Source organism: Pelobates fuscus, chromosome 9 (genome assembly GCF_036172605.1).
Source record: "Pelobates fuscus isolate aPelFus1 chromosome 9, aPelFus1.pri, whole genome shotgun sequence".
Taxonomy (NCBI): Eukaryota; Metazoa; Chordata; class Amphibia; order Anura; family Pelobatidae; genus Pelobates; species Pelobates fuscus.
This window is the reverse complement of record NC_086325.1, coordinates 18,366,955-18,394,943: the sequence shown is the minus strand read 5'-3', so window position 1 is coordinate 18,394,943 and position 27,989 is coordinate 18,366,955. Positions and strand designations below refer to the sequence as shown.

Genomic DNA, 27,989 nt, shown 5'->3' with positions numbered 1-27,989 from the left:
CGTGGAAAACCGCTACCCGACCTCCTCCTATCCCGGTCCCCAGCAAGCTCGGCATTCCTAGAGACTCCAGCCACTGCAGTTCCGGTTTTAAAAGGAGACTTGCCTTCACCCACATCAAAGAAGGCGCCAACGTGCGTGCGATGTCAGTTCACAGATGCACGTTTTGGGGTCAGAGGTCAGAAACAGCCAATTGCAGTCTAAGGAGGGTTATTTAAACCCAAATTACCTTTTTGTCAGTGCCCTGTCATGGTTTTCACTAGCTGGCTATCTGAGAGTGTGATCCTGATTGCGTTTTTCTGATACTTGACTTTGGCTTCGTTTTGACTTCCCTGATTTCTGGTATCCTTGACTTCTGGCTTTCCTCATCGCTGTGTCTCGTTCTGTATCCCTGACCTCGGCAAGTATATTGCCTATTCTCCGGTATGTTAAGTACGGCCATTCTAAGGTCTAGTTAGACGTTATCCTTAGTCCTAGGTGTGATACTATTCTGCGTGCTGGATTAACTATAATCCTGACAGTGCAGGGGACCGGGATTAGGAGGTCTGGCTGTTGGGTGCCGGGAACCGGGATCAGGAAGACTGGCTGTTGGGTGCAGGGGACGGAGATCAGGACTGTGTTTTGTGTGTAGTGAGTAGGGCTCAGCGTCTTGGTATGTCTTATGTACAGAAGGCAGGGCTTCGGGACTCTACCTGGAGAGCAGGAGGTTGTGCTTGAGAGTCTGTCCAAAGAGCAGGGACATGGTCCTTGAGAATTCCTGTGTGCATGGTACGTAACAGAAGGGTAAATCAGTTCAAATCAAATATTGATTTACTGGCATTAAATGAGGCAATAAGGTATGTCAGTTCTTATTTGGTTATTGACCCACCACATATTTTATCTGTAAGCTCACACTGACTGCCTCTGTGAATCCACACCGACAGCTCTGTCAGCTGCCTGGTAACATAACTCCGTAAGTGCATGCAGTAAAGACGCTGTACATACTATATAATTTTATTGTTATGAGTGGATTGCGGGCACTCCAGCCTGGCCTCACTTTGCCAGTATTAGGAGAAACAGAGGCGGGATGAGTACCATAGCGAGCGTTGCTTTCCCAGCAGATGCTGAATTGCAGAGATCAGTGTCACAGCAGGCGTTGTGGAAGGTGACGTTAATGCCCAGTGTGTTCTTTTGGCCGCTGGTCCCGCAGAGGCTGGCCACGGTGCAGCTCCGCTCCCGCAGCACGAACTGGAACTCACCTGCAGAGAGAGAGAGACAGGAACCTAGTGGTCATAACCCACAACCTTTATGGCATGCCATTATTCATTTAAACTTGCAGAGTGTTGGGTTGTTTTTTTTTGGGAAGGGGGGGGGGGGGAGGTCGTGGTGTATACAGAGGTTCATGGGTGCCCCCCATGCTGTGTGTAAATGGCAGTGAAGGAGCGTGTATGAGTGCGGGATTATCCCCATTGGTCACATCTTCCATTCACTCCGTCTCTAATCCAAATCCCACCATGCATATCCAGTGTTTGCGCTGAATGTGCGTGATGGGAGTAGTGTTTCACAGCAGTTAGTGTGCCATTCTAGTACATAGTCTAGGTCTACAGCAGCTGGAGTGACATTAACCATCAAACTGGAGCACTCTGCTGTGTGTGTATAAAGGTGGGCATCATGAGCATTGTAGTCATCCATCTGGGGTGAGAAGTGTTAGCATTACAGCTTTAGAGGAATCAGCCTATAAAATCCACATCATTAACTTTCTGAGCTGGTATATATATACTCATACATGAAGATTCTAAACGTTCTTTTTTTATGTGTATAATGTGTTTTGCACGTGATGTGCAAATAGGGTTAAAAAAAAAAAAAAAAAAAGCTTTTCCGGAAACCATGCTGGAAGAAGGAACTTGGGTTTATTATCTATAAAGTAAATGTGTTGCTATTTTTTTATTTATTTATTTATTATGCAGAGTGAAGATCTAAATCTGTCGTGCTAGCGTAACCAAATTAAAACATGTCATATTAAGATATATTTTTAGAATATTGTAAGCCTGGGGCCCTCTGTGATATACTCGTAGTTAATGGTCTGTTTGCTGTATGCTGTGGAACTCTGTGACATGCACATTCAATGCTTGGAGAGCTGTATGGCTGTGGAGATCTGTGATTCACAGAGCATTGGATATCAGTGTGCTGTATGGCTGTGGAGCTCTGTGATACACTGATACCCAATGCTTGGTGAGCTGTATGGCTGTGGAGCTCTGTGATACACTGATATCCAATTCTTGGTGAGCTGTATGGCTGTGGAGCTCTGTGATACACTGATACCCAATGCTTGGTGAGCTGTATGGCTGTGGAGCTCTGTGATTCACCGAACATTGGATATCAGTGTGCTGTATGGCTGTGGAGCTCTGTGATACACTGATATCCAATGCTTGGCGAGCTGTATGGCTGTGGAGCTCTGTGATACACTGATACCCAATGCTTGGTGAGCTGTATGGCTGTGGAGCTCTGTGATTCACCGAACATTGGAGATCAGTGTGCTGTATGGCTGTGGAGCTCTGTGATACACTGATACCCAATGCTTGGTGAGCTGTATGGCTGTGGAGCTCTGTGATACACTGATATCCAATTCTTGGTGAGCTGTATGGCTGTGGAGCTCTGTGATACACTGATACCCAATGCTTGGTGAGCTGTATGGCTGTGGAGCTCTGTGATTCACCGAACATTGGATATCAGTGTGCTGTATGGCTGTGGAGCTCTGTGATACACTGATATCCAATGCTTGGTGAGCTGTATGGCTGTGGAGCTCTGTGATACACTGATATCCAATGCTCGGTGAGCTGTATGGCTGTGGAGCTCTGTGATAATGAGTTCAAGGGCAACAAAGTATTGCTTCTTTGATATGAGCAAATGATCACAGCAGCTATGGATTGGGAGTTTGCTTTAGCTCTATATCAGGGTTATTTGCTTATCTGCGAATCATTTAAAGTGAATTTTACATTTTACAGCCAAACTGAGCATAGAATGAATTTAAGATTTTTTATTTTTTTTAATTAAGCTATTTTGGCTTCGCCCTCTCCATGGGGCCAACATACCTCTTCTTCCAGTTGCAGTGGAGATCAGACATCTCTCGTTGGGAGGGCAAGTGACTGGAAACTTAATGCATTCCATGGGGGAGATGGTGGGGAAGAGACAGGTGTAACATCTCAACGCTCTCCCTGTGCAGTGAGAAAAAGCGCTTCAATAACCATGGCAGTCTCTAGAATAGTGACCAGAGTTTATACTGGCCATAGCATGAGATACAACCTTTCAAAGTAAACACAGCCAAGGAAGATGTAGAATCGACCCAGCACTGTCACTCTACTCTATAAACAATTCTGCAATCACCATAATCTAGAAATATATAGCTGAGACAATGCTCGCCTCTTATTCTAGAATAAATGTATAGTCTTCACAGATACTACACCGCACCCTCATCTCGCTCTAGATTTACCCTTCTCCATATACTACACCGCACCCTCATCTCGCTCTAGATTTACCCTTCTCCATATACTACACCGCACCCTTATCTCTCTCTAGATTTACCCTTCTCCAGATACTACACCGCACCCTCATCTCGCTCTAGATTTACCCTTCTCCATATACTACACCGCACCCTCATCTCGCTCTAGATTTACCCTTCTCCATATACTACACCGCACCCTCATCTCGCTCTAGATTTACCCTTCTCCATATACTACACCGCACCCTTATCTCTCTCTAGATTTACCCTTCTCCATATACTACACCGCACCCTCATCTCGCTCTAGATTTACCATTCTCCAGATACTACACCACACCCTTATCTCGCTCTAGATTTACCCTTCTCCAGATACTACACCGCACCCTCATCTCGCTCTAGATTTACCATTCTCCAGATACTACACCACACCCTTATCTCGCTCTAGATTTACCCTTCTCCATATACTACACCGCACCCTTATCTCGCTCTAGATTTACCATTCTCCAGATACTACACCACACCCTTATCTCGCTCTAGATTTACCCTTCTCTAGATACTACACCGCATCCTCATCTCGCTCTAGATTTACCCTTCTCTGGCTACTACACCGCACCCATATCTCGCTCTAGATTTACCCTTCTCCAGATACTACACTGCACCCTTATCTCGCTCTAGATTTACCCTTCTCCAGATACTACACGGCACCCCCATCTCACTCTAGATTTACCCTTCTCCAGATACTACACGGCACCCTCATCTCACTCTAGATTTACCCTTCTCCAGATACTACACCGCACCCTCATCTCGCTCTAGATTTACCCTTCTCCAGATACTACACCGCACCCTCATCTCGCTCTAGATTTACCCTTCTCCAGATACTACACTGCACCCTCATCTCGCTCTAGATTTACCCTTCTCCAGATACTACACCGCACCCTTATCTCTCTCTAGATTTACCCTTCTCCAGATACTACACCGCAACCTCATCTCGCTCTAGATTTACTCTTCTCCAGATACTACACTGCACCCTCATCTCGCTCTAGATTTACCCTTCTCCAGATACTACACCGCACCCTTATCTCTCTCTAGATTTACCCTTCTCCAGATACTACACCGCATCCTCATCTCGCTCTAGATTTACCCTTCTCTGGCTACTACACCGCACCCTTATCTCGCTCTAGATTTACCCTTCTCCAGATACTACACTGCACCCTCATCTCGCTCTAGATTTACCCTTCTCCAGATACTACACCGCACCCTTATCTCGCTCTAGATTTACCCTTCTCCAGATACTACACGGCACCCCCATCTCACTCTAGATTTACCCTTCTCCAGATACTACACGGCACCCTCATCTCACTCTAGATTTACCCTTCTCCAGATACTACACCGCACCCTCATCTCGCTCTAGATTTACCCTTCTCCAGATACTACACCGCACCCTCATCTCGCTCTAGATTTACCCTTCTCCAGATACTACACTGCCCCCTCATCTCGCTCTAGATTTACCCTTCTCCAGATACTACACCGCACCCTTATCTCTCTCTAGATTTACCCTTCTCCAGATACTACACCGCACCCTCATCTCGCTCTAGATTTACCCTTCTCCAGATACTACACTGCACCCTCATCTCGCTCTAGATTTACCCTTCTCCAGATACTACACCGCACCCTTATCTCTCTCTAGATTTACCCTTCTCCAGATACTACACCGCATCCTCATCTCGCTCTAGATTTACCCTTCTCTGGCTACTACACCGCACCCTTATCTCGCTCTAGATTTACCATTCTCCAGATACTACACTGCACCCTCATCTCGCTCTAGATTTACCCTTCTCCAGATACTACACCGCACCCTTATCTCTCTCTAGATTTACCCTTCTCCAGATACTACACCGCATCCTCATCTCGCTCTAGATTTACCCTTCTCTGGCTACTACACCGCACCCTCATCTCGCTCTAGATTTACCCTTCTCCAGATACTACACCGCATCCTCATCTCGCTCTAGATTTACCCTTCTCCAGATACTACACCGCACCCTCATCTCGCTCTAGATTTACCCTTCTCCAGATACTACACCGCACCCTCATCTCACTCTAGATTTACCCTTCTCCAGATACTACACGGCACCCTCATCTCACTCTAGATTTACCCTTCTCCAGATACTACACCGCACCCTCATCTCGCTCTAGATTTACCCTTCTCCAGATACTACACCGCACCCTTATCTCTCTCTAGATTTACCCTTCTCCAGATACTACACCGCATCCTCATCTCGCTCTAGATTTACCCTTCTCTGGCTACTACACCGCACCCTCATCTCGCTCTAGATTTACCCTTCTCCAGATACTACACCGCATCCTCATCTCGCTCTAGATTTACCCTTCTCCAGATACTACACCGCATCCTCATCTCGCTCTAGATTTACCCTTCTCTGGATACTACACTGCACCCTTATCTCGCTCTAGATTTACCCTTCTCCAGATACTACACCGCACCCTCATCTCACTCTAGATTTACCCTTCTCCAGATACTACACGGCACCCCCATCTCACTCTAGATTTACCCTTCTCCAGATACTACACGGCACCCTCATCTCACTCTAGATTTACCCTTCTCCAGATACTACACCGCACCCTCATCTCGCTCTAGATTTACCCTTCTCCAGATACTACACTGCACCCTCATCTCGCTCTAGATTTACCCTTCTCCAGATATACACCGCACCCTCATCTCACTCTAGATTTACCCTTCTCCAGATACTACACTGCACCCTCATCTCTCTCTAGATTTACCCTTCTCCAGATACTACACTGCACCCTCATCTCGCTCTAGATTTACCCTTCTCCAGATACTACACTGCACCCTCATCTCTCTCTAGATTTACCCTTCTCCAGATACTACACTGCACCCTCATCTCGCTCTAGATTTACCCTTCTCCAGATACTACACCGCACCCTCATCTCACTCTAGATTTACCCTTCTCCAGATACTACACCGCACCCTCATCTCACTCTAGATTTACCCTTCTCTAGATACTACACCCACCCTCATCTCGCTCTAGATTTAGATTAGATATATAAATAAAGGTTTCTCTCTAAAGTACACAGCATTCTGGCATTACTCTAGAACCAATCTCGCCATCTCCAGAAATTATATAACGATAATCTATCATAATATAGATTATAAAATAGTAAGCATTAAAATTGGGCTTTTAGAATTTATAATTCCATATAATGCATCTTGCTGGCTTTCATAATGTGTTCTATTACTTACCTTTCACAGACACTTTGTTGTTACTCTATAAAATACATCATTTATTATTTATATCAATATAGGATACATAGCTATCTGCCAGTGACTCTGTATTAGACACAATGCTCCATATGGCTATCTTTTACTACACTGTGATCCATACAGCTATCTCTCACCTCCTTCCAGTGAACATACAGCTATCTCTCACCTCCTTCCAGTGATACATACAGCTATCTCTCACCTCCTTCCAGTGAACATACAGCTATCTCTCGCCTCCTCCTAGTGATACATACAGCTATCTCTCGCCTCCTCCTAGTGATACATACAGCTATCTCTCGCCACCTCCTAGAGATACATACAGCTATCTCTCACCTCCTGCTAGTGATACATACAGCTATCTCTCACCTCCTTCTAGTGATACACACAGCTATCTCTCACCTCCTCCTAGTGATACACAAAGCTATCTCTCACCTCTTCATAGTGATATACAAAGCTATCTCTCACCTCTTCATAGTGATATACAAAGCTATCTCTCACCTCTTCATAGTGATACACAAAGCTATCTCTCACCTCTTCATAGTGATATACAAAGCTATCTCTCACCTCCTCCTAGTGATACATACAGCTATCTCTCACCTCCTGCTAGTGATACATACAGCTATCTCTCACCTCCTTCTAGTGATACACACAGCTATCTCTCACCTCCTCCTAGTGATACACAAAGCTATCTCTCACCTCTTCATAGTGATATACAAAGCTATCTCTCACCTCTTCATAGTGATATACACAGCTATCTCACCTCCTCCTAGTGATACATACAGCTATCTCTCACCTCCTGCTAGTGATACATACAGCTAACTCTCACCTCCTCCTAGTGATACATACAGCTATCTCTCACCTCCTGCTAGTGATACATACAGCTATCTCTCACCTCCTCCCAGTGATACATACAGCTATTTCTCACCTCCTCCTAGTGATACATACAGCTATCTCTCACCTCCTCCTAGTGATACATACAGCTATCTCTCACCTCCTGCTAGTGATACATACTGCTATCTCTCACCTCCTCCTAGTGATACATACAGCTATCTCTCACCTCCTCCTAGTGATACATACTGCTATCTCTCACCTCCTCCTAGTGATACATACAGATATCTCTCACCTCCTGCTAGTGATACATACTGCTATCTCTCACCTCCTGCTAGTGATACATACTGCTATCTCTCACCTCCTGCTAGTGATACATACAGCTATCTCTCACCTCCTGCTAGTGATACATACAGCTATCTCTCACCTCCTGCTAGTGATACATACAGCTATCTCTCACCTCCTGCTAGTGATACATACAGCTATCTCTCAGCTCCTCCTAGTGATAGATACAGCTATCTCTCACCTCCTGCTAGTGATACATACTGCTATCTCTCACCTCCTCCTAGTGATGCATACTGCTATCTCTCACCTCCTCCTAGTGATACATACAGATATCTCTCACCTCCTGCTAGTGATACATACAGCTATCCCTCACCTCCTCCTAGTGATACATACAGATATCTCTCACCTCCTGCTAGTGATACATACTGCTATCTCTCACCTCCTGCTAGTGATACATACTGCTATCTCTCACCTCCTGCTAGTGATACATACAGCTATCTCTCACCTCCTCCTAGAGATACATACAGCTATCTCTCACCTCCTGCTAGTGATACATACTGCTATCTCTCACCTCCTCCTAGTGATACATACTGCTATCTCTCACCTCCTTCCAGTGATACATACAGCTATCTCTCACCTCCTGCTAGTGATACATACAGCTATCTCTCACCTCCTCCTAGTGATACATACAGCTATCCCTCACCTCCTCCTAGTGATACATACAGCTATCTCTCACCTCCTGCTAGTGATAAATACAGCTATCTCTCACCTCCTCCCAGTGATACATACAGCTATCCCTCACCTCCTCCTAGTGATACATACAGCTATCTCTCACCTCCTCCTAGTGATACATACAGCTATCTCTCACCTCCTCCTAGTGATACATACAGCTATCTCTCACCTCCTGCTAGTGATACATACAGCTATCTCTCACCTCCTCCTAGTGATACATACAGCTATCTCTCACCTCCTGCTAGTGATACATACAGCTATCTCTCACCTCCTGCTAGTGATACATACTGCTATCTCTCACCTCCTCCTAGTTATACATACTGCTATCTCTCACCTCCTCCTAGTGATACATACTGCTATCTCTCACCTCCTTCCAGTGATACATACAGCTATCTCTCACCTCCTCCTAGAGATACATACAGCTATCTCTCACCTCCTGCTAGTGATACATACTGCTATCTCTCACCTTCTCCTAGTGATACATACTGCTATCTCTCACCTCCTTCCAGTGATCCATACAGCTATCTCTCACCTCCTGCTAGTGATACATACAGCTATCTCTCACCTCCTCCTAGTGATACATACAGCTATCCCTCACCTCCTCCTAGTGATACATACAGCTATCTCTCACCTCCTGCTAGTGATAAATACAGCTATCTCTCACCTCCTCCCAGTGATACATACAGCTATCCCTCACCTCCTCCTAGTGATACATACAGCTATCTCTCACCTCCTCCTAGTGATACATACAGCTATCTCTCACCTCCTCCTAGTGATACATACAGCTATCTCTCACCTCCTGCTAGTGATACATACAGCTATCTCTCACCTCCTCCTAGTGATACATACAGCTATCTCTCACCTCCTCCTAGTGATACATACAGCTATCTCTCACCTCCTGCTAGTGATACATACAGCTATCTCTCACCTCCTGCTAGTGATACATACTGCTATCTCTCACCTCCTCCTAGTGATACATACTGCTATCTCTCACCTCCTCCTAGTGATACATACTGCTATCTCTCACCTCCTTCCAGTGATACATACAGCTATCTCTCACCTCCTCCTAGAGATACATACAGCTATCTCTCACCTCCTGCTAGTGATACATACTGCTATCTCTCACCTCCTCCTAGAGATACATACTGCTATCTCTCACCTCCTTCCAGTGATACATACAGCTATCTCTCACCTCCTGCTAGTGATAAATACAGCTAACTCTCACCTCCTCCTAGTGATACATACAGCTATCTCTCACCTCCTCCTAGTGATACATACAGCTATCTCTCACCTCCTGCTAGTGATACATACAGCTATCTCTCACCTCCTGCTAGTGATACATACATCTTTCACCTCCTCCTAGAGATACATACAGCTATCTCTCACTTCCTGCTAGTGATACATACAGCTATCTCTCACCTCCTCCTACTGATACATACAGCGATCTCTCACCTTCTCCTAGTGATAAATACAGCTATCTCTCACCTCCTGCTAGTGATACTTACAGCTATCTCTCACCTCCTACTAGTGATACATACAGCTATCTCTCACCTTCTCCTAGTGATAAATACAGCTATCTCTCACCTCCTCCTAGTGATACATACAGCTATCTCTCACCTCCTCCCAGTGATACATACAGCTATCTCTCACCTCCTCCTAGTGATACATACAGCTATCTCTCACCTCCTCCTAGTGATACATACAGCTATCTCTCACCTCCTCCTAGTGATATACACAGCTATCTCTCACCTCCTGCTAGTGATACATACAGCTATCTCTCACCTCCTGCTAGTGATACATACAGCTATCTCTCACCTCCTGCTAGTGATACATACAGCTATCTCTCACCTCCTCCTAGTGATACATACAGCTATCTCTCACCTCCTGCTAGTGATACATACAGCTATCTCTCACCTCCTGCTAGTGATACATACAGCTATCTCTCACCTCCTGCTAGTGATACATACAGCTATCTCTCACCTCCTGCTAGTGATACGTACAGCCATCTCTCACCTTCTCCTAGTGATACATACAGCTATCCCTCACCTCCTCCTAGTGATACATACAGCTATCTCTCACCTCCCGCTAGTAATACATACAGCTATCTCTCACCTCCTCTTAGTGATACATACAGCTATCTCTCACCTCCTCTTAGTGATACATACAGCTATCTCTCACCTCCTCCTAGAGATACATACAGCTATCTCTCACCTCCTAGTGATACATACAGCTATCTCTCACCTCCTCATAGTGATACATACAGCTATCTCTCACCTCCTCATTGTGATACATACAGCTATCTCTCACCTCCTCATAGTGATACATACAGCTATCTCTCACCTCCCACTAGTGATACATACAGCTATCTCTCACCTCCCACTAGTGATACATACAGCTATCTCTCACCTCCTCATAGTGATACATACAGCTATCTCTCACCTCCTAGTGATACATACAGCTATCTCTCACCTCCTCCTAGTGATACATACAGCTATCCCTCACCTCCTCCTAGTGATACATACAGCTATCTCTCACCTCCTGCTAGTGATACATACAGCTATCTCTCACCTCCTGCTAGTGATACATACAGCTATCTCTCACCTCCTCCTAGAGATACATACAGCTATCTCTCACCTCCTCCTAGTGATACATACAGCTATCTCTCACCTCCTCCTAGTGATACATACAGCTATCTCTCACCTCCTCTTAGTGATACATACAGCTATCTCTCACCTCCTCTTAGTGATACATACAGCTATCTCTCACCTCCTCTTAGTGATACATACAGCTATCTCTCACCTCCTCATAGTGATACATACAGCTATCTCTCACCTCCTCATAGTGATACATACAGCTATCTCTCACCTCCTGCTAGTGATACATACAGCTATCTCTCACCTCCCGCTAGTGATACATACAGCTATCTCTCACCTCCTCATAGTGATACATACAGCTATCTCTCACCTCCTAGTGATACATACAGCTATCTCTCACCTCCTCCTAGTGATACATACAGCTATCCCTCACCTCCTCCTAGTGATACATACAGCTATCTCTCACCTCCTGCTAGTGATACATACAGCTATCTCTCACCTCCTGCTAGTGATACATACAGCTATCTCTCACCTCCTGCTAGTGATACATACAGCTATCTCTCACCTCCTCCTAGAGATACATACAGCTATCTCTCACCTCCTCCTAGTGATACATACAGCTATCTCTCACCTCCTCCTAGTGATACATACAGTTATCTCTCACCTCCTCTTAGTGATACATACAGCTATCTCTCACCTCCTCTTAGTGATACATACAGCTATCTCTCACCTCCTCCTAGAGATACATACAGCTATCTCTCACCTCCTAGTGATACATACAGCTATCTCTCACCTCCTCATAGTGATACATACAGCTATCTCTCACCTCCTCATAGTGATACATACAGCTATCTCTCACCTCCTCATAGTGATACATACAGCTATCTCTCACCTCCTAGTGATACATACAGCTATCTCTCACCTCCTCCTAGTGATACATACAGCTATCCCTCACCTCCTCCTAGTGATACATACAGCTATCTCTCACCTCCTGCTAGTGATACATACAGCTATCTCTCACCTCCTGCTAGTGATACATACAGCTATCTCTCACCTCCTGCTAGTGATACATACAGCTATCTCTCACCTCCTGCTAGTGATACATACAGCTATCTCTCACCTCCTCCTAGTGATACATACAGCTATCTCTCACCTCCTCCTAGTGATACATACAGCTATCTCTCACCTCCCGCTAGTGATACATACAGCTATCTCTCACCTCCTCTTAGTGATACATACAGCTATCTCTCACCTCCTCTTAGTGATACATACAGCTATCTCTCACCTCCTCCTAGAGATACATACAGCTATCTCTCACCTCCTAGTGATACATACAGCTATCTCTCACCTCCTCATAGTGATACATACAGCTATCTCTCACCTCCTCATAGTGATACATACAGCTATCTCTCACCTCCCGCTAGTGATACATACAGCTATCTCTCACCTCCTCATAGTGATACATACAGCTATCTCTCACCTCCTAGTGATGCATACAGCTATCTCTCACCTCCTCCTATGATACATACAGCTATCTCTCACCTCCTCCTATGATACATACAGCTATCTCTCACCTCCTCCTAGTGATACATACAGCTATCCCTCACCTCCTCATAGTGATACATACAGCTATCCCTCACCTCCTCCTAGTGATACATACAGCTATCTCTCACCTCCTCCTAGTGATACATACAGCTATCCCTCACCACCTCCTAGTGATACATACAGCTATCTCTCACCTCCTCCTAGTGATACATACAGCTATCTCTCACCTCCTCTTAGTGATACATACAGCTATCTCTCACCTCCTCCTAGAGATACATACAGCTATCTCTCACCTCCTAGTGATACATACAGCTATCTCTCACCTCCTCATAGTGATACATACAGCTATCTCTCACCTCCTCATAGTGATACATACAGCTATCTCTCACCTCCTCATAGTGATACATACAGCTATCTCTCACCTCCTCATAGTGATACATACAGCTATCTCTCACCTCCCGCTAGTGATACATACAGCTATCTCTCACCTCCTAGTGATACATACAGCTATCTCTCACCTCCTAGTGATACATACAGCTATCTCTCACCTCCTCCTAGTGATACATACAGCTATCTCTCACCTCCTAGTGATACATACAGCTATCTCTCACCTCCTGCTAGTGATACATACAGCTATCTCTCACCTCCTGCTAGTGATACATACAGCTATCTCTCACCTCCTGCTAGTGATACATACAGCTATCTCTCACCTCCTGCTAGTGATACATACAGCTATCTCTCACCTCCTCCTAGAGATACATACAGCTATCTCTCACCTCCTCCTAGTGATACATACAGCTATCTCTCACCTCCTCCTAGTGATACATACAGCTATCTCTCACCTCCTCTTAGTGATACATACAGCTATCTCTCACCTCCTCTTAGTGATACATACAGCTATCTCTCACCTCCTCTTAGTGATACATACAGCTATCTCTCACCTCCTCCTAGAGATACATACAGCTATCTTGTGGTGGAATCTCGGTAAAAATAAATTTAGTAGGCCGAGATTACCACGTGGCATGTGTACGTGCATATGCTGACGTATCGATCAGTTGGTTGCACGAGGCAAGATACGATCAGTAGTGTACGGAGCATGTGCAAGAATACAGGATATAGTATTCCCCCTCCTCCATTGTGCTGGACAAGCCATGCGGTCAAACAGGAAGTTAATTCTTATTTGTGTTGATTGGTTAAGAGAATGTGCGGGTGGAGCTTAATATGGGAGGAGTTATATGCCTATATAAGGAGCCTGCACTATTGTCCGGGGCTCAGAACTTGTGGTATTTTGGTGACGCTAGTCCCTCTGAGTCCCGATCGGTGATCCAATAAAGAATCTCTTCCTTCCTGAAGAAACCTGTGTCCATCTCTCTGTGCTTGGCTTCCGTCAGTTTCTCCGGTATCATTTGGTGCATTGGCCGGGAAGCTCATCGTTCAACGGTAGCTGAGAGGCAGAGGCGTGAGACGGTCTATCTTTGCCCACGTTCTCTACGGCTGCACCCCTGAACTTCTGCGTGGACCTCCCTTCGTCTCGGCGCCACTGGGCCGTTGTCCAGGAGATCATCGGCCTCTACGTGAGAAGTGCTGGGGTGTCCCCGTCGATGAGTGTGAACTCAGGTTCAGGAACGAGGAGGTAAGACAACTGCTGTTTTAGACGGCAGGGCCCACTAGGGGTATACCGATTGTGCGGTAGGCCCAAAGGGGTTTTTGAATCTGTGTATCTGCCCCCTCTGTCGGAGGGAAGGAGCGAAGGCGCACCGCTCGATCGAACGCTCTTTAGTCAGACCGTTTGATTTGGTTAGTCAGGCGGGGTCCTGGTGTAAATAGCCCTAGCCGGACACCGGTGTCTTGTCTAGACTAGCGTTCTAGGGTGTATATTACGTTCGCTAGGTCGGAGGGACCGGGAGACTAAGCGGCGCCTGTGTAAATTCGGTTCGCTAGTTCTCATCCTATCTGGGCTAAGTGGGAAGGCGTGTAAATTTGGAACCCACTAGACTTTTGATAGTGCGACTAAGAGGCGCCTGTGTAAATTCGGTTCTCTAGCTCGCTATATATGTGGTGATTGGGCAGTGTGGCTAACCAAAACGGGTGTATATAGTTTTAGGTAGTCCATCAAGGTACTGGCCAATAGTTTAGTTGGGAATTGTAAATGTGTTAACGATTGTTTTAGTAAAGTGTATATCTTGTTAGATAGCGCGAGCTCAGCCGTCTAGCGAGAGTGTTAATAGTGTGTTGCTGTATTATAGTGCACGGTACCATAACCCTGTATATTTACTGACACTGTATATAAGTACTAATCATTGTTGTCCATTGCATGTTTAACACCATAACCACTAATAATTGTATTGTGACCTTAACTTGTGCTTTGACCTATGCTAACCGTACTGTAACCGCTATTTGTAAAAGACGATGTTACTGGGGTGTGTTATAGACGGGTAATTCGTATATAGAGAATTATAGCGTGGGTGACTGTATAGTTACGCCAAAGGGCATAATATTGATTATATAGTGACTGGTGTAGCAGCTGTGTGTGTACGGGAATTCCCTGAGTGTTTATTGTTATTGTGTACGTTTCACTTGGTAACCGTACCACGTGGTGCTGTTGCCAGAGGAAACGGGTGTGACTGTTGAATAGTACGCGTGTATAGTATTCGTTGTCGACGACGTTCCATTGTTAAGTATGGGTGCGTCGCAGTCAACGATTCCGGATCCCTTAGGTTGTATGGTGAAGAATTTTAAAAAGGGATTCAAAACTTGTGATTTTGGGGTTAAGATGTCTCCTGTGCGTTTAGTTACTTTGTGCACTAGGGAGTGGCCTACTTTGGTTGCGGCATGGCCGCCACGTGGCAGTTTGGATCTAACTCTGGTACAGCGCTTACACGTGGCTGTATCAGGTAGGCCTGAACTTTACGGCCAGTTTCCTTATATTGACTGTTGGAGACAGGCCGTAAATGACTCGCCAAAATGGCTCCAGACATGCCACGAGGAGCAGTGTCGCCTCATGGTAGCTAGGACTTGTTCGTCCACTAGGACTGGTGTTAGGCCCATTTTGGACACGCCCCCTGAGTCCGAGATCCCTTTGCCGCCCCCTTACTTTCCGTTAAGAGGAAGTGACGCAAACGCAGGAAGCCCTGCACCCCTCCCCTCATCACCCCCATCCACTTCCGCTTCCTCCTCCAGTACAGGATCCACCCCCCCTCGTACTAAATCTCCCCTTCCGGAACCAGAACCCACCCCCATTAGAAACGAATATCCTGATTTGGCGCCACTTCAGACTTCCGGTCAAGCTTCATCTAGCTCGGCTCGAAGTGTTTTATTTACGACCTTTTCCCAAAACCAACCTCCCACATCCCCATACCCTATCTCTCCCCGACCGGAACCCATGACTGACGCCTCTCTACGTAGCCCCATCCAAACCCGACAGTTGACTGGTGCCCAACAATTAAAGCACTATCAGATGCCTCTTCGTCTGAATCCCGGGTCAGCTTATATCGATGCCGCAGGTCAAATGGCACACGCTGACCCAGTCTTCGTATATGTCCCATTTACCACAACCGATCTTTTAAACTGGAAGACCCATAATTCCTCGTATACTGAAAAACCACAAGCTATGACTGATCTGTTCACCTCAATAGTACAGACGCATAATCCGACATGGGCTGATTGCCAGCAGTTACTAATGACTTTATTTAACAATGAGGAAAGGACAAGAATAAATCAAGCAGCCATAAAAGCACTAGAGGATAGAGCCCGTGCTTTGAACCAAGCTAATCCAGCAGCATGGGCCGCAACACATTATCCCAACACTGATCCCGATTGGAACGTAAATGGTGCTGATATGGTTCAACTCAGAGCCTATAGAGACGCTATAATTGCTGGCATGAAAGCAGGAGGAAAGAAAGCCATTAACATGTCGAAGACAGTTGAGGTGATTCAGAAAAGCGATGAAGCGCCCAGTGTCTTTTATGACCGATTATTGGAGGCATACCGCTTGTATACCCCCTTTAATCCGGAAGACGCAGACAATTCCCGAATGGTTAACTCCGCCTTTGTCAGCCAAGCTTACGGAGATATTAAGCGCAAGCTACAAAAGTTAGAAGGGTTTGCAGGTATGTCCATCACCCAACTAATGGAGGTAGCAAATAAGGTCTATATGAACAGGGATACAGAAAGTAAGAAAGAGGAAGAGCGCAAGATGCGTAAAAAGGCTGATATGCTAGCGGTAGCAATCGCAGGCGTAGATAAACGGGGCCCAGATAGAGGCAATAATAGATGGAGTAGGGAGCCTTTGAGTAGGGATCAATGCGCGTATTGCAAGGAAGAAGGGCATTGGAGGAACGAATGTCCGCAAAGAGAGCAGTACGAGAGAGACCAACCCAGGGCAGGCTACGGAAACTTTAGAGGCAGAGCGAGAGGTAGAGGAGGTCCCGGAGGGAGTAATGGTTATAGAGGGAGTAATGGGAACAGAGGAAGTGTTAGGGAAGACAGGTATATTCCAGCAGCGCAAAGGTCCCGCGATAGAGAAGGTAGGGACTTCGTAGGATTGGCTGACACGGTCATGGAGGACTATTGATACCGACCGGGCTCCATCCCCCTTGGTCGAGCGGAGCCTATGGTCGATGTATCAATAGGGGGAAAAAGGAGTGCGTTCATGATCGACACTGGTGCTGAACATTCAGTGGTGACTAATCTAGTTGCTCCTCCATCTGGAAGGACTATTACTGTGATAGGAGCAACTGGAAGAAGTGCTGAAAGACCGGTTCTTAAAAGTCGACTCTGTACATTGGGAGGCCACGTAGTAAAACATCAATTCCTTTATATGCCTGAATGTCCAGTCCAATTGCTGGGACGTGATATGCTATCAAAATTACAAGCGCAGATTACGTTCCTACCAAATGGAACAACATCCTTAAAGTTTAATGGACCTTCAGGTATTATGACTTTATCCGTACCAAAGGAAGAAGAGTGGCGACTTTATACAGTGTTGACTAGCCAAAACCCTAGGAGTGATGAGACATTATTCAACATACCAGGAGTTTGGGCAGAGAACAACCCACCAGGACTGGCCCGCAATATTCCACCTATAAAAATTGAACTGAAACTTGGGGTTTATCCAGTAAGCCTAAGACAATACCACATCCCGCAGAAGGCTAAGAAGAACATCCAATCCTATCTGGATAAGTTCATACGGTATGGTATCCTAAAATTCTGTACTTCCCCCTGGAACACCCCATTGCTGCCTGTTCAAAAGCCCGGTACAGATGAGTATCGACCTGTGCAGGACTTGAGAGCAGTCAATGATGCGGTTGTTAGTATACATCCAGTTGTACCCAATCCATATAACCTGCTTGCTTTAATTCCGGGCGGGGCTACTTACTTCACAGTCTTAGATCTCAAAGATGCCTTCTTTTGCCTCCGAATTGCTACAGAAAGTCAATGTATTTTCGCTTTCCAATGGGAGAATGCTGTAACGGGCTCAAAACGCCAAATGACTTGGACAAGACTGCCCCAAGGGTTTAAAAATTCACCTACCCTATTTGGTTCAGCCCTAAGTCAAGATCTATTGGATTTCGAGTCCATCCCAGGAGAGTGTGTCTTGTTACAATATGTAGATGACTTGTTGATAGCAGCAGTTACAAAAGAAATCTGTCAGCAAGCAACGCACGATCTACTACATATTCTCTGGAAGGCAGGATACAAGGTGTCCAGAAAGAAGGCTCAGTTGTGTTTGCCAACTGTCAAGTATCTGGGATTCCATATCTCTGAAGGTCAAAGGATTATGGGGCCAGAGAGAAAAGAAGCTGTCTGCCAAATACCAATACCCAAGAATAGAAGACAAGTGCGAGAATTCTTGGGGGCAGCAGGCTTCTGTAGGATATGGATTCCCAGCTATGCGATACTGGCAAAACCTCTGTACGCAGCCATCAAAGGTACAGAGCACGACCCCTTCTTATGGACCCAAGAACAGCAAACGGCATTTGAAGATGTGAAGAAGGCTTTGATGAGTGCCCCAGCATTAGGTCTACCTGATCACACACGACCATTCTACTTATATGTACACGAGCAAAGAAGAATGGCTGTGGGAGTATTGACACAGTACTTGGGATCATGGCAAAGACCTGTTGCCTACATGTCTAAGCAATTGGATGCAGTGGCCAGCGGACTTCCACCTTGTCTAAGAGCCGTAGCTGCAGCCGCCCTGCTAGTAGCTGAAGCCGATAAACTCACTCTGGGTCAAGAACTTTATGTACGAGTCCCACATGCAGTACAGACGTTGTTGGATTACAAAGGAAATTATTGGTTTAGTAACAGCCGTATGACCAAGTATCAAGCAATGTTGTGTGAAAACCCAAGAGTGCATTTAGAGACTGTAAACACCTTAAATCCAGCTACCCTTTTGCCGCAACCTACTGAAAGTCAACATGATTGTTTGGAAGTAATGGATGAAGTATTTTCAAGTAGACCAGATCTTCGTGATTTTCCCATCCAGAACCCCGATGTTCAATATTATACCGACGGCAGTAGTTATGTGAAAGAAGGGATCCGCTATGCAGGATATGCAGTAACAACAATAGACAAGGTGATAGAAGCTCGGCCACTGGCGAAAGGAACATCAGCACAAAAGGCAGAATTAATAGCACTAACACGAGCGTTACAATTGGCTGAAGGTTTAAGAGTGAATATCTATACGGACTCTAAGTATGCGTTTTTAACCACTCATGCCCACGGAGCTCTGTATAAAGAAAGAGGACTACTGAATTCAGAAGGCAAAGAAATCAAGTACGCAGCTGAAATCCTACAACTATTGGAAGCAGTGTGGGAGCCGAAAGAAGTCGGTATTATACATTGTCGAGCGCATCTGAGAGGGGATGGTGATGTAACCAAAGGAAATCGGATGGCAGATAGTGCAGCTAAGCGTGCTGCTGAATCAGGAAGACAGGAGTATGTGGGGCATATAGCTGCTCTAATACCAACCCCACTGTCTCAATGGACTCCAGTTTATACAACTCAAGAAGAGGAGTGGTTAAAGACTGAACCGGGAAAGTATTTGGAGAACAAGTGGTATCAGCTAGAAGATGGAAGAATAGTTATACCAGCATCACTAGCAGTAGAAATTGTCCAGAACTATCATAACGGGACACATTCTGGGAGAGACAGTACAGAAGAATCTCTCAGGAAACATTTCTACATACCAAGATTGTCCAACTTGACTCAGGCCATTGTACGTAGATGTGTAACGTGTGCTAAGAATAATGCAAGACAAGGACCAGTAAAGCCACCAGGAGTCCAGTTTATGGGGGGACTCCCCATGTCCGATCTACAAATAGACTTTACAGTGATGCCTAAATCGGGTGGACATCGTTACCTGCTGGTAATTGTGTGCACCTATTCAGGCTGGGTAGAAGCATGTCCTACTCGTACAGAGAAAGCAGGAGAAGTTGTGAGATTCCTGCTACGAGAAATAATACCCCGATATGGACTACCCTGTTCTATAGGATCGGACAATGGTCCAGCTTTTGTTCACCAGTGCCTACAACAACTGACTCATATGCTTGGTATAAAGTGGAGGCTTCATACCGCATACAGACCCCAGAGTTCTGGTAAGGTAGAGAGAATGAATAGAACTATTAAGAACCAGTTGGCTAAAATGTGTCAGGAAACCCAACTTAAGTGGAACGTTCTCTTACCTATAGCTCTATTGCGAATCCGCAGTACCCCTACCAGAAGGATGGGCCTCTCTCCTTTTGAAATTATGTATGGGCGACCACCTCCCGTACTTGGTAACTTAAGGGGGGATTTGAGTCAGTTGGGAGAAGGAATTACCCGGCAGCAGGTTGTAGAGTTGGGTAAGACTATGGAGGAGGTACAGAAATGGGTACAAGATAGATTACCTGTGAATATTTATCCCCCTGTTCATAGTTATCATCCAGGAGATCAAGTGTGGATTAAAGAGTGGAATAATGTACCGTTAGGGCCCAAGTGGAGAGGTCCTTATGTTGTTCTTTTGTCTACCCCTACAGCGATAAAAGTAGCCGAAGTGACTCCGTGGATACATCACTCCAGGGTTAAACCAGCAGCAGTCGATTCTTGGCAAGTTACAGCAGATCCAGAGAATCCCTGCAAGATCCGGTTGAAACGCACTACTCAGTCGGAGTAACGAGGAATTATTGTGGATTACAAATTTTATTGTTACAGGTGTGAGTGAGAAGGCCATAATAAAGCCTGTCCGCTTACCAACACATAGTGTATAAGCCAGGAAAGTCTCGAAGGGACACCTGTGAAGACGAGCAGAACTCCATTCCCTGCAGCCCTCACATCCTGGAAGCTGAGGTTCCATCGCACGGACGAAGACTGAGGATGACGGCGAAAGATGTGCTTTTGATTGTGTTTATTTACATTTGTTTTTATATTCAGGAAGGTAGAGGTACCGACACTCCTAGCTGTGAGGTATGCATTAAGACTACGAGAACAGGTAACCATATTTCCCAAACCCTAATTTGGCATTCACAATACGAATGTAAAGGAGAGGTATCAAGATGTAGATACCTAAATATAGACTATAGTGTGTGCCATTTAGGAGTAGGAGAACCTAGGTGCTTCAGTCCGGAGTATCAACCTCGTACAATTTGGTTGACTCTCAGGAATGGAGATCCTCAGGGGACCCTAAATAATAAGACGGTGTTAGAATCCGTACATTCTTCGGGTGTTCTGCTATTTGATGCGTGTAAAGCGATATCGAGTGGTAGAAAGCCGTGGAATGTATGCGGGGATCTTAGATGGGAGAGGACGTATGGGTCTAATGATAAATATATTTGTCCCAGTAGTTAAAATAAATATGTAAGTCCTAGATGCCCAAATAAAGACTATAACTTTTGCCCATATTGGTCTTGTGTGGGGTGGGCGACTTGGGGACAGACAGTAGATAAAGACATGATAGTGACTAAGTTGCCGACTAGCCCATATTGTAAGTCTATGGAATGTAACCCAGTCCATATACTTATTAATAACCCCGACAAGTTCTTAGACAAATATGGCAATTTATTTGGGTTTCAGATATACGGGACGGGTTTAGATCCTGGGACATTATTGTTTATAGGAATAGAGACTGATACGGTATCCTCCCAAACTCATCAAGTATACCATTCCTTTTATGAAGAGATGAGTATAGATAATAAGATCCCCCATAATGCTAAGAACCTGTTCATTGACCTAGCTGAAAGTATTGCCGGTAGTCTTAATGTTACCAACTGCTATGTGTGTGGAGGTACTAACATGGGAGACCAATGGCCTTGGGAAGCAAAGGAGGTAATGTCCGGTTCTGAGGCAGTTAACCAACTAATATCTACACAAGCCGATTACCATATGAGTGTTAGAGGTAAATCTGAGTGGAGATTAAAGACCTCCATCATAGGTTATGTTTGCATAGCAAGGAAAGGAATAATGTATAATACTTCTGTAGGAGAATTAACTTGTCTAGGGCAAAAAGCTTATGATGATGATACTAAAAATACAACTTGGTGGTCGGCTTCAAATGTCTCAGAACCATCTAACCCGTTTGCTAGATACGCCAATTTAAAGGACGTGTGGTTTGATTTATCCATCACATCTACCTGGAGAGCCCCAGCAAATTTGTACTGTATCTGTGGTAAGAAAGCCTATTCGGAGTTGCCACAGGACTGGGAAGGGGCATGTGTGTTGGGTATGCTCAAACCATCTTTCTTCTTGTTACCAATTGAAACAGGTGAGACTTTAGGTGTTAAAGTGTATGATGTGAATCATAGGAAGAAAAGGGGACCCATAGAGATAGGCACCTGGGAAGATAATGAATGGCCTCCCCAGCGTATCATAGACTATTATGGGCCAGCCACGTGGGCTGAGGATGGTACCTTTGGTTATAGAACCCCTATTTATATGCTCAACCGTATTATAAGATTACAGGCGGTGGTTGAGATTATCACAAATGAGACATCACAAGCGCTCAATCTTCTAGCGAAGCATAACACCAGGATGAGGACAGCAGTATACCAGAATAGATTAGCCTTGGATTACCTTTTGGCAGTAGAGGGAGGTGTATGTGGGAAGTTTAACCTAAGCAATTGCTGTCTTCAAATAGACGACGAAGGGCAAGCAATAGCTGAGCTTACTAGCCATATGGTTAAACTAGCGCATGTGCCTACTCAGGTATGGAAAGGGTATAATCCAAGTAGTTGGTTTGGTAGCTGGTATGAGTGGTTTGGAGGGCTTAAGGCAGTGGTAGGTGGAGTCCTACTGATTTTACTGTTGTGTCTACTCCTACCGTGTCTTATACCCTTAGTAGTTAGGTCTGTGCAAAGCCTGATAGGAAGTATAGCAGAGAGGAAGGCTGCTGCACAGATAATGGCGATATATAAGTATAAGGCTCTAGATCAAAGAGAACCAATACAGGAAGATGAGTGTTAAAAGATTCACATCATAAGATAAGTCTGGTCTGGTTCAAGGTAACTTGCGGTGTAAGCAAAACTAAGGTTATGTGATGCCTCAAGTAATTGTAAAATATCAAGAGGCATCAAAGGGGGGAATGTGGTGGAATCTCGGTAAAAATAAATTTAGTAGGCCGAGATTACCACGTGGCATGTGTACGTGCATATGCTGACGTATCGATCAGTTGGTTGCACGAGGCAAGATACGATCAGTAGTGTACGGAGCATGTGCAAGAATACAGGATATAGTATTCCCCCTCCTCCATTGTGCTGGACAAGCCATGCGGTCAAACAGGAAGTTAATTCTTATTTGTGTTGATTGGTTAAGAGAATGTGCGGGTGGAGCTTAATATGGGAGGAGTTATATGCCTATATAAGGAGCCTGCACTATTGTCCGGGGCTCAGAACTTGTGGTATTTTGGTGACGCTAGTCCCTCTGAGTCCCGATCGGTGATCCAATAAAGAATCTCTTCCTTCCTGAAGAAACCTGTGTCCATCTCTCTGTGCTTGGCTTCCGTCAGTTTCTCCGGTATCAATCTCTCAACTCCTAGTGATACATACAGCTATCTCTCACCTCCTCATAGTGATACATACAGCTATCTCTCACCTCCCGCTAGTGATACATACAGCTATCTCTCACCTCCTCATAGTGATACATACAGCTATCTCTCACCTCCTAGTGATACATACAGCTATCTCTCACCTCCTCCTAGTGATACATACAGCTATCCCTCACCTCCTCCTAGTGATACATACAGCTATCTCTCACCTCCTGCTAGTGATACATACAGCTATCTCTCACCTCCTGCTAGTGATACATACAGCTATCTCTCACCTCCTGCTAGTGATACATACAGCTATCTCTCACCTCCTCCTAGTGATACATACAGCTATCTCTCACCTCCTCCTAGTGATACATACAGCTATCCCTCACCTCCTCCTAGTGATACATACAGCTATCTCTCACCTCCTGCTAGTGATACATACAGCTATCTCTCACCTCCTGCTAGTGATACATACAGCTATCTCTCACCTCCTGCTAGTGATACATACAGCTATCTCTCACCTCCTCCTAGAGATACATACAGCTATCTCTCACCTCCTCCTAGTGATACATACAGCTATCTCTCACCTCCTCCTAGTGATACATACAGCTATCTCTCACCTCCTCTTAGTGATACATACAGCTATCTCTCACCTCCTCTTAGTGATACATACAGCTATCTCTCACCTCCTCTTAGTGATACATACAGCTATCTCTCACCTCCTCCTAGAGATACATACAGCTATCTCTCAACTCCTAATGATACATACAGCTATCTCTCACCTCCTCATAGTGATACATACAGCTATCTCTCACCTCCCGCTAGTGATACATACAGCTATCTCTCACCTCCTCATAGTGATACATACAGCTATCTCCCACCTCCTAGTGATACATACAGCTATCTCTCACCTCCTCCTAGTGATACATACAGCTATCCCTCACCTCCTCCTAGTGATACATACAGCTATCCCTCACCTCCTCCTAGTGATACATACAGCTATCTCTCACCTCCTGCTAGTGATACATACAGCTATCTCTCACCTCCTGCTAGTGATACATACAGCTATCTCTCACCTCCTCCTAGTGATACATACAGCTATCTCTCACCTCCTCCTAGTGATACATACAGCTATCTCTCACCTCCCGCTAGTGATACATACAGCTATCTCTCACCTCCTCTTAGTGATACATACAGCTATCTCTCACCTCCTCTTAGTGATACATACAGCTATCTCTCACCTCCTCCTAGAGATACATACAGCTATCTCTCACCTCCTCTTAGTGATACATACAGCTATCTCTCACCTCCTCTTAGTGATACATACAGCTATCTCTCACCTCCTCCTAGAGATACATACAGCTATCTCTCACCTCCTAGTGATACATACAGCTATCTCTCACCTCCTCATAGTGATACATACAGCTATCTCTCACCTCCTCATAGTGATACATACAGCTATCTCTCACCTCCCGCTAGTGATACATACAGCTATCTCTCACCTCCTCATAGTGATACATACAGCTATCTCTCACCTCCTAGTGATACATACAGCTATCTCTCACCTCCTCCTATGATACATACAGCTATCTCTCACCTCCTCCTAGAGATACATACAGCTATCTCTCACCTCCTCCTAGTGATACATACAGCTATCCCTCACCTCCTCATAGTGATACATACAGCTATCCCTCACCTCCTCCTAGTGATACATACAGCTATCTCTCACCTCCTCCTAGTGATACATACAGCTATCCCTCACCACCTCCTAGTGATACATACAGCTATCTCTCACCTCCTTCCAGTGATACATACAGCTATCTCTCACCTCCTCCTAGTGATACATACAGCTATCTCTCACCTCCTCCTAGTGATACATACAGCTATCTCTCACCTCCTCCTAGTGATACATACAGCTATCTCTCACCTCCTCCTAGTGATACATACAGCTATCTCTCACCTCCTCCTAGTGATACATACAGCTATCTCTCACCTCCTCCTAGTGATACATACAGCTATCTCTCACCTCCTCCCAGTGATACATACAGCTATCTCTCACCTCCTCCTAGTGATACATACAGCTATCCCTCACCTCCTTCTAGTGATACATACAGCTATCTCTCACCTCCTCCTAGTGATACACACAGCTATCTCTCACCTCCTCCTAGTGATACATACAGCTATCTCTCACCTCCTCCTAGTGATACATACTCAGAATAACACACAGCTAAGTGGGAATTATTGGTAATTCACCCAGAAACAAAAGGTTCGACAAAAATAGCTTAACTGAAATCCTAGAGAAATTTGAGAATTTCGAGTTTGGTTCTACTGGCAATTCCTCAGTTCTTCACTAAGGTCAAAGTGAAATATTAGAGCGTTTCGTTAACTAAACTCAAAATTGTTGGTTAAAATAATGACTTGAAAGATGTGACTATAGATTAATATTTTTAATTTTTTTTTACAAAGTACTACTTTTAGCGTATAGTTTGCGATTCAGATCTTACTTCGGTGTCTTTTGAATACATTCTGCAGTCAATATACAGAATTCTAGAAAAATTCTCCTTGTTCCCTATGATTTCAGTTTAACAATTCGGGTTTGTTTGGTTTTTTTTCACTTAAATTTGCCATGCATCCCCAATAATTCACCCTGTTTGTGTTCTCTGCCATAGAGATGTAGCTCGGGTACTTACCTTGGTCTATAATCAATATGAAGGTTATGAGAACGGTTGTTACAGGATTCATGGCTGTGTAATGTCTCTCTCCCAACTTACTGACTCTTATATCTCTTCCTACTCTATATAATTATCGCTTTCTCTCTTCCAATTATGCGTAATTGAATTTATTCCTTTCCCAAGAATAAACATATTTTGGTCGCTGCCCACAGACCCCCGGGGCCGCAGGGGTGAGGCGGAGAATTGATAAACTAATTGTACGTTTTTAGATAAGCTGGATAGTTTGTTTTCTAAAATCCAACTATTTTATCTTAAAGTTCAGTCCAATTCCCAGTTTAGAGACGAGGCCAGTACGGGAATGGCAGTGAGATGCATGCAGCTGAATCAAGGTGTAGTATTAGGCTAGCTATATACAGTACGGGAATAGCAGAGAGGGGCACAGTAGAGGTGCAGTGTTGGCTACTCTCTTCTAATTGTCCTTGATCATTCTGCTGCCTTTGACACTGTTGATCGGCAACAGCTTCTTCTCATTCTCGGTCTACGGGATACTGCTCTCTCCTGGTGCTCCTCCTAACTCTCCCAGCGCTCTTTCAGTGTTTCTTTCTCTGGCTCTGCCTCTTCTCCCCAACCCCTGTCTGTCGGCGTCCCCCAAGGTTCTGTCCTTGGTCTGTTCTCCATCTATACTGCCTCCCTTGGCTTCCAGTATTATTTCTATACGGATGACACTCAAATCTACTTGTCCTCTCCTGATCTCTCTTTACCCATTTTGACTCGTGTCTCTGACTGCCTATCCGCGATTTCCAACTGGATGGCTGCTCACTTCCTTGAACTTAACCTGCCCAAAACAGAACTTCTGGTCTTTCCTCCCTCAAGCCATCAGCTCTACCTCGCAGGCTCGCTGCCTAGGTGTTATCTTTGACTCCAACCTCTCCTTAACCCTTTCATGTCCAGTCACTTGCCAAATCCTGCCGCTTCCATCTCAAAAACATAGCTCACAATCGCCCCGTATCTAATGCCGGATGAGGCTAATGTGCTGGTGAAAGCCACTGTCATCTCTCTTTCTTTTGCTTTAACTATTGCAACCTGCATCTTAGGGGTCACCGTCTTTTGCATTCCCAGCTGACCTTGTTAGCCTCGTTAGCCAATAATGAAATTGGTGGCGAAGTTCATCTTCCTGTCCGACCGTACCTCCCAGGCCTCCCCCTCTGTCAGTCCTTACACTAGCTTCCCATAAGATTTAGAGTTCAATTTAAAATTAAGGTACCTGCTTACAAATCTCTCCATAATGCTGCTCCAATCTACCTATCTTTCCTAATACACAAGTATGTCCCGTCCAGGCCCCTACGCTCTGCCGAAGATCTGCGTCTATCCTGTGTTGATGAAATACATCCTACCCTTACCTGGGCCACTTTACCCCACTCCCTTTAGAATGGAAGTTGGTTGGAGCAGGGCCCTCAACACCCTCTGGTCCTGTGCTTCCAGCTCGTCTGGTTACAAATACTTGTCTGTTAGTCCACCCATAGTACAGCATAGGCGGCTCTCTAATTAGGCGGTTTAG

General features: G+C 45.2%; 1 protein-coding gene across 1 annotated transcript; it reads right to left on the bottom strand.

The window, feature by feature from the left end:
- Window positions 1-974: 974 nt before the first annotated feature.
- LOC134573480 (protein Bouncer-like) lies at window positions 975-26,542 on the bottom strand. Its single transcript, XM_063433249.1, has 3 exons — window positions 26,450-26,542; window positions 3,069-3,191; window positions 975-1,235 (listed from the first exon to the last, which is right to left on the bottom strand). The coding sequence occupies exons 1-3, from the start codon at window positions 26,499-26,501 to the stop codon at window positions 1,030-1,032; spliced, it is 381 nt and encodes a 126-aa protein (XP_063289319.1). The 5' UTR covers window positions 26,502-26,542; the 3' UTR covers window positions 975-1,029.
- Between the last annotated feature and the right edge of the window lie 1,447 nt (window positions 26,543-27,989).

What these genes read in the sequence shown, in the direction of transcription:
- LOC134573480 (XM_063433249.1), bottom strand. Translation starts at nt 26,501, where the DNA reads ATGAATCCTGTAACAACCGTTCTCATAACCTTCATATTGATTATAGAC. An exon ending in CATATTGATTATAGACCAAG is followed by an intron (nt 3,192 to 26,449) that starts GTAAGTACCCGA and finishes CTCACTGCACAG; the next exon opens with GGAGAGCGTTGAGATGTTAC. An exon ending in CACTGCAACTGGAAGAAGAG is followed by an intron (nt 1,236 to 3,068) that starts GTATGTTGGCCC and finishes CTCTCTCTGCAG; the next exon opens with GTGAGTTCCAGTTCGTGCTG.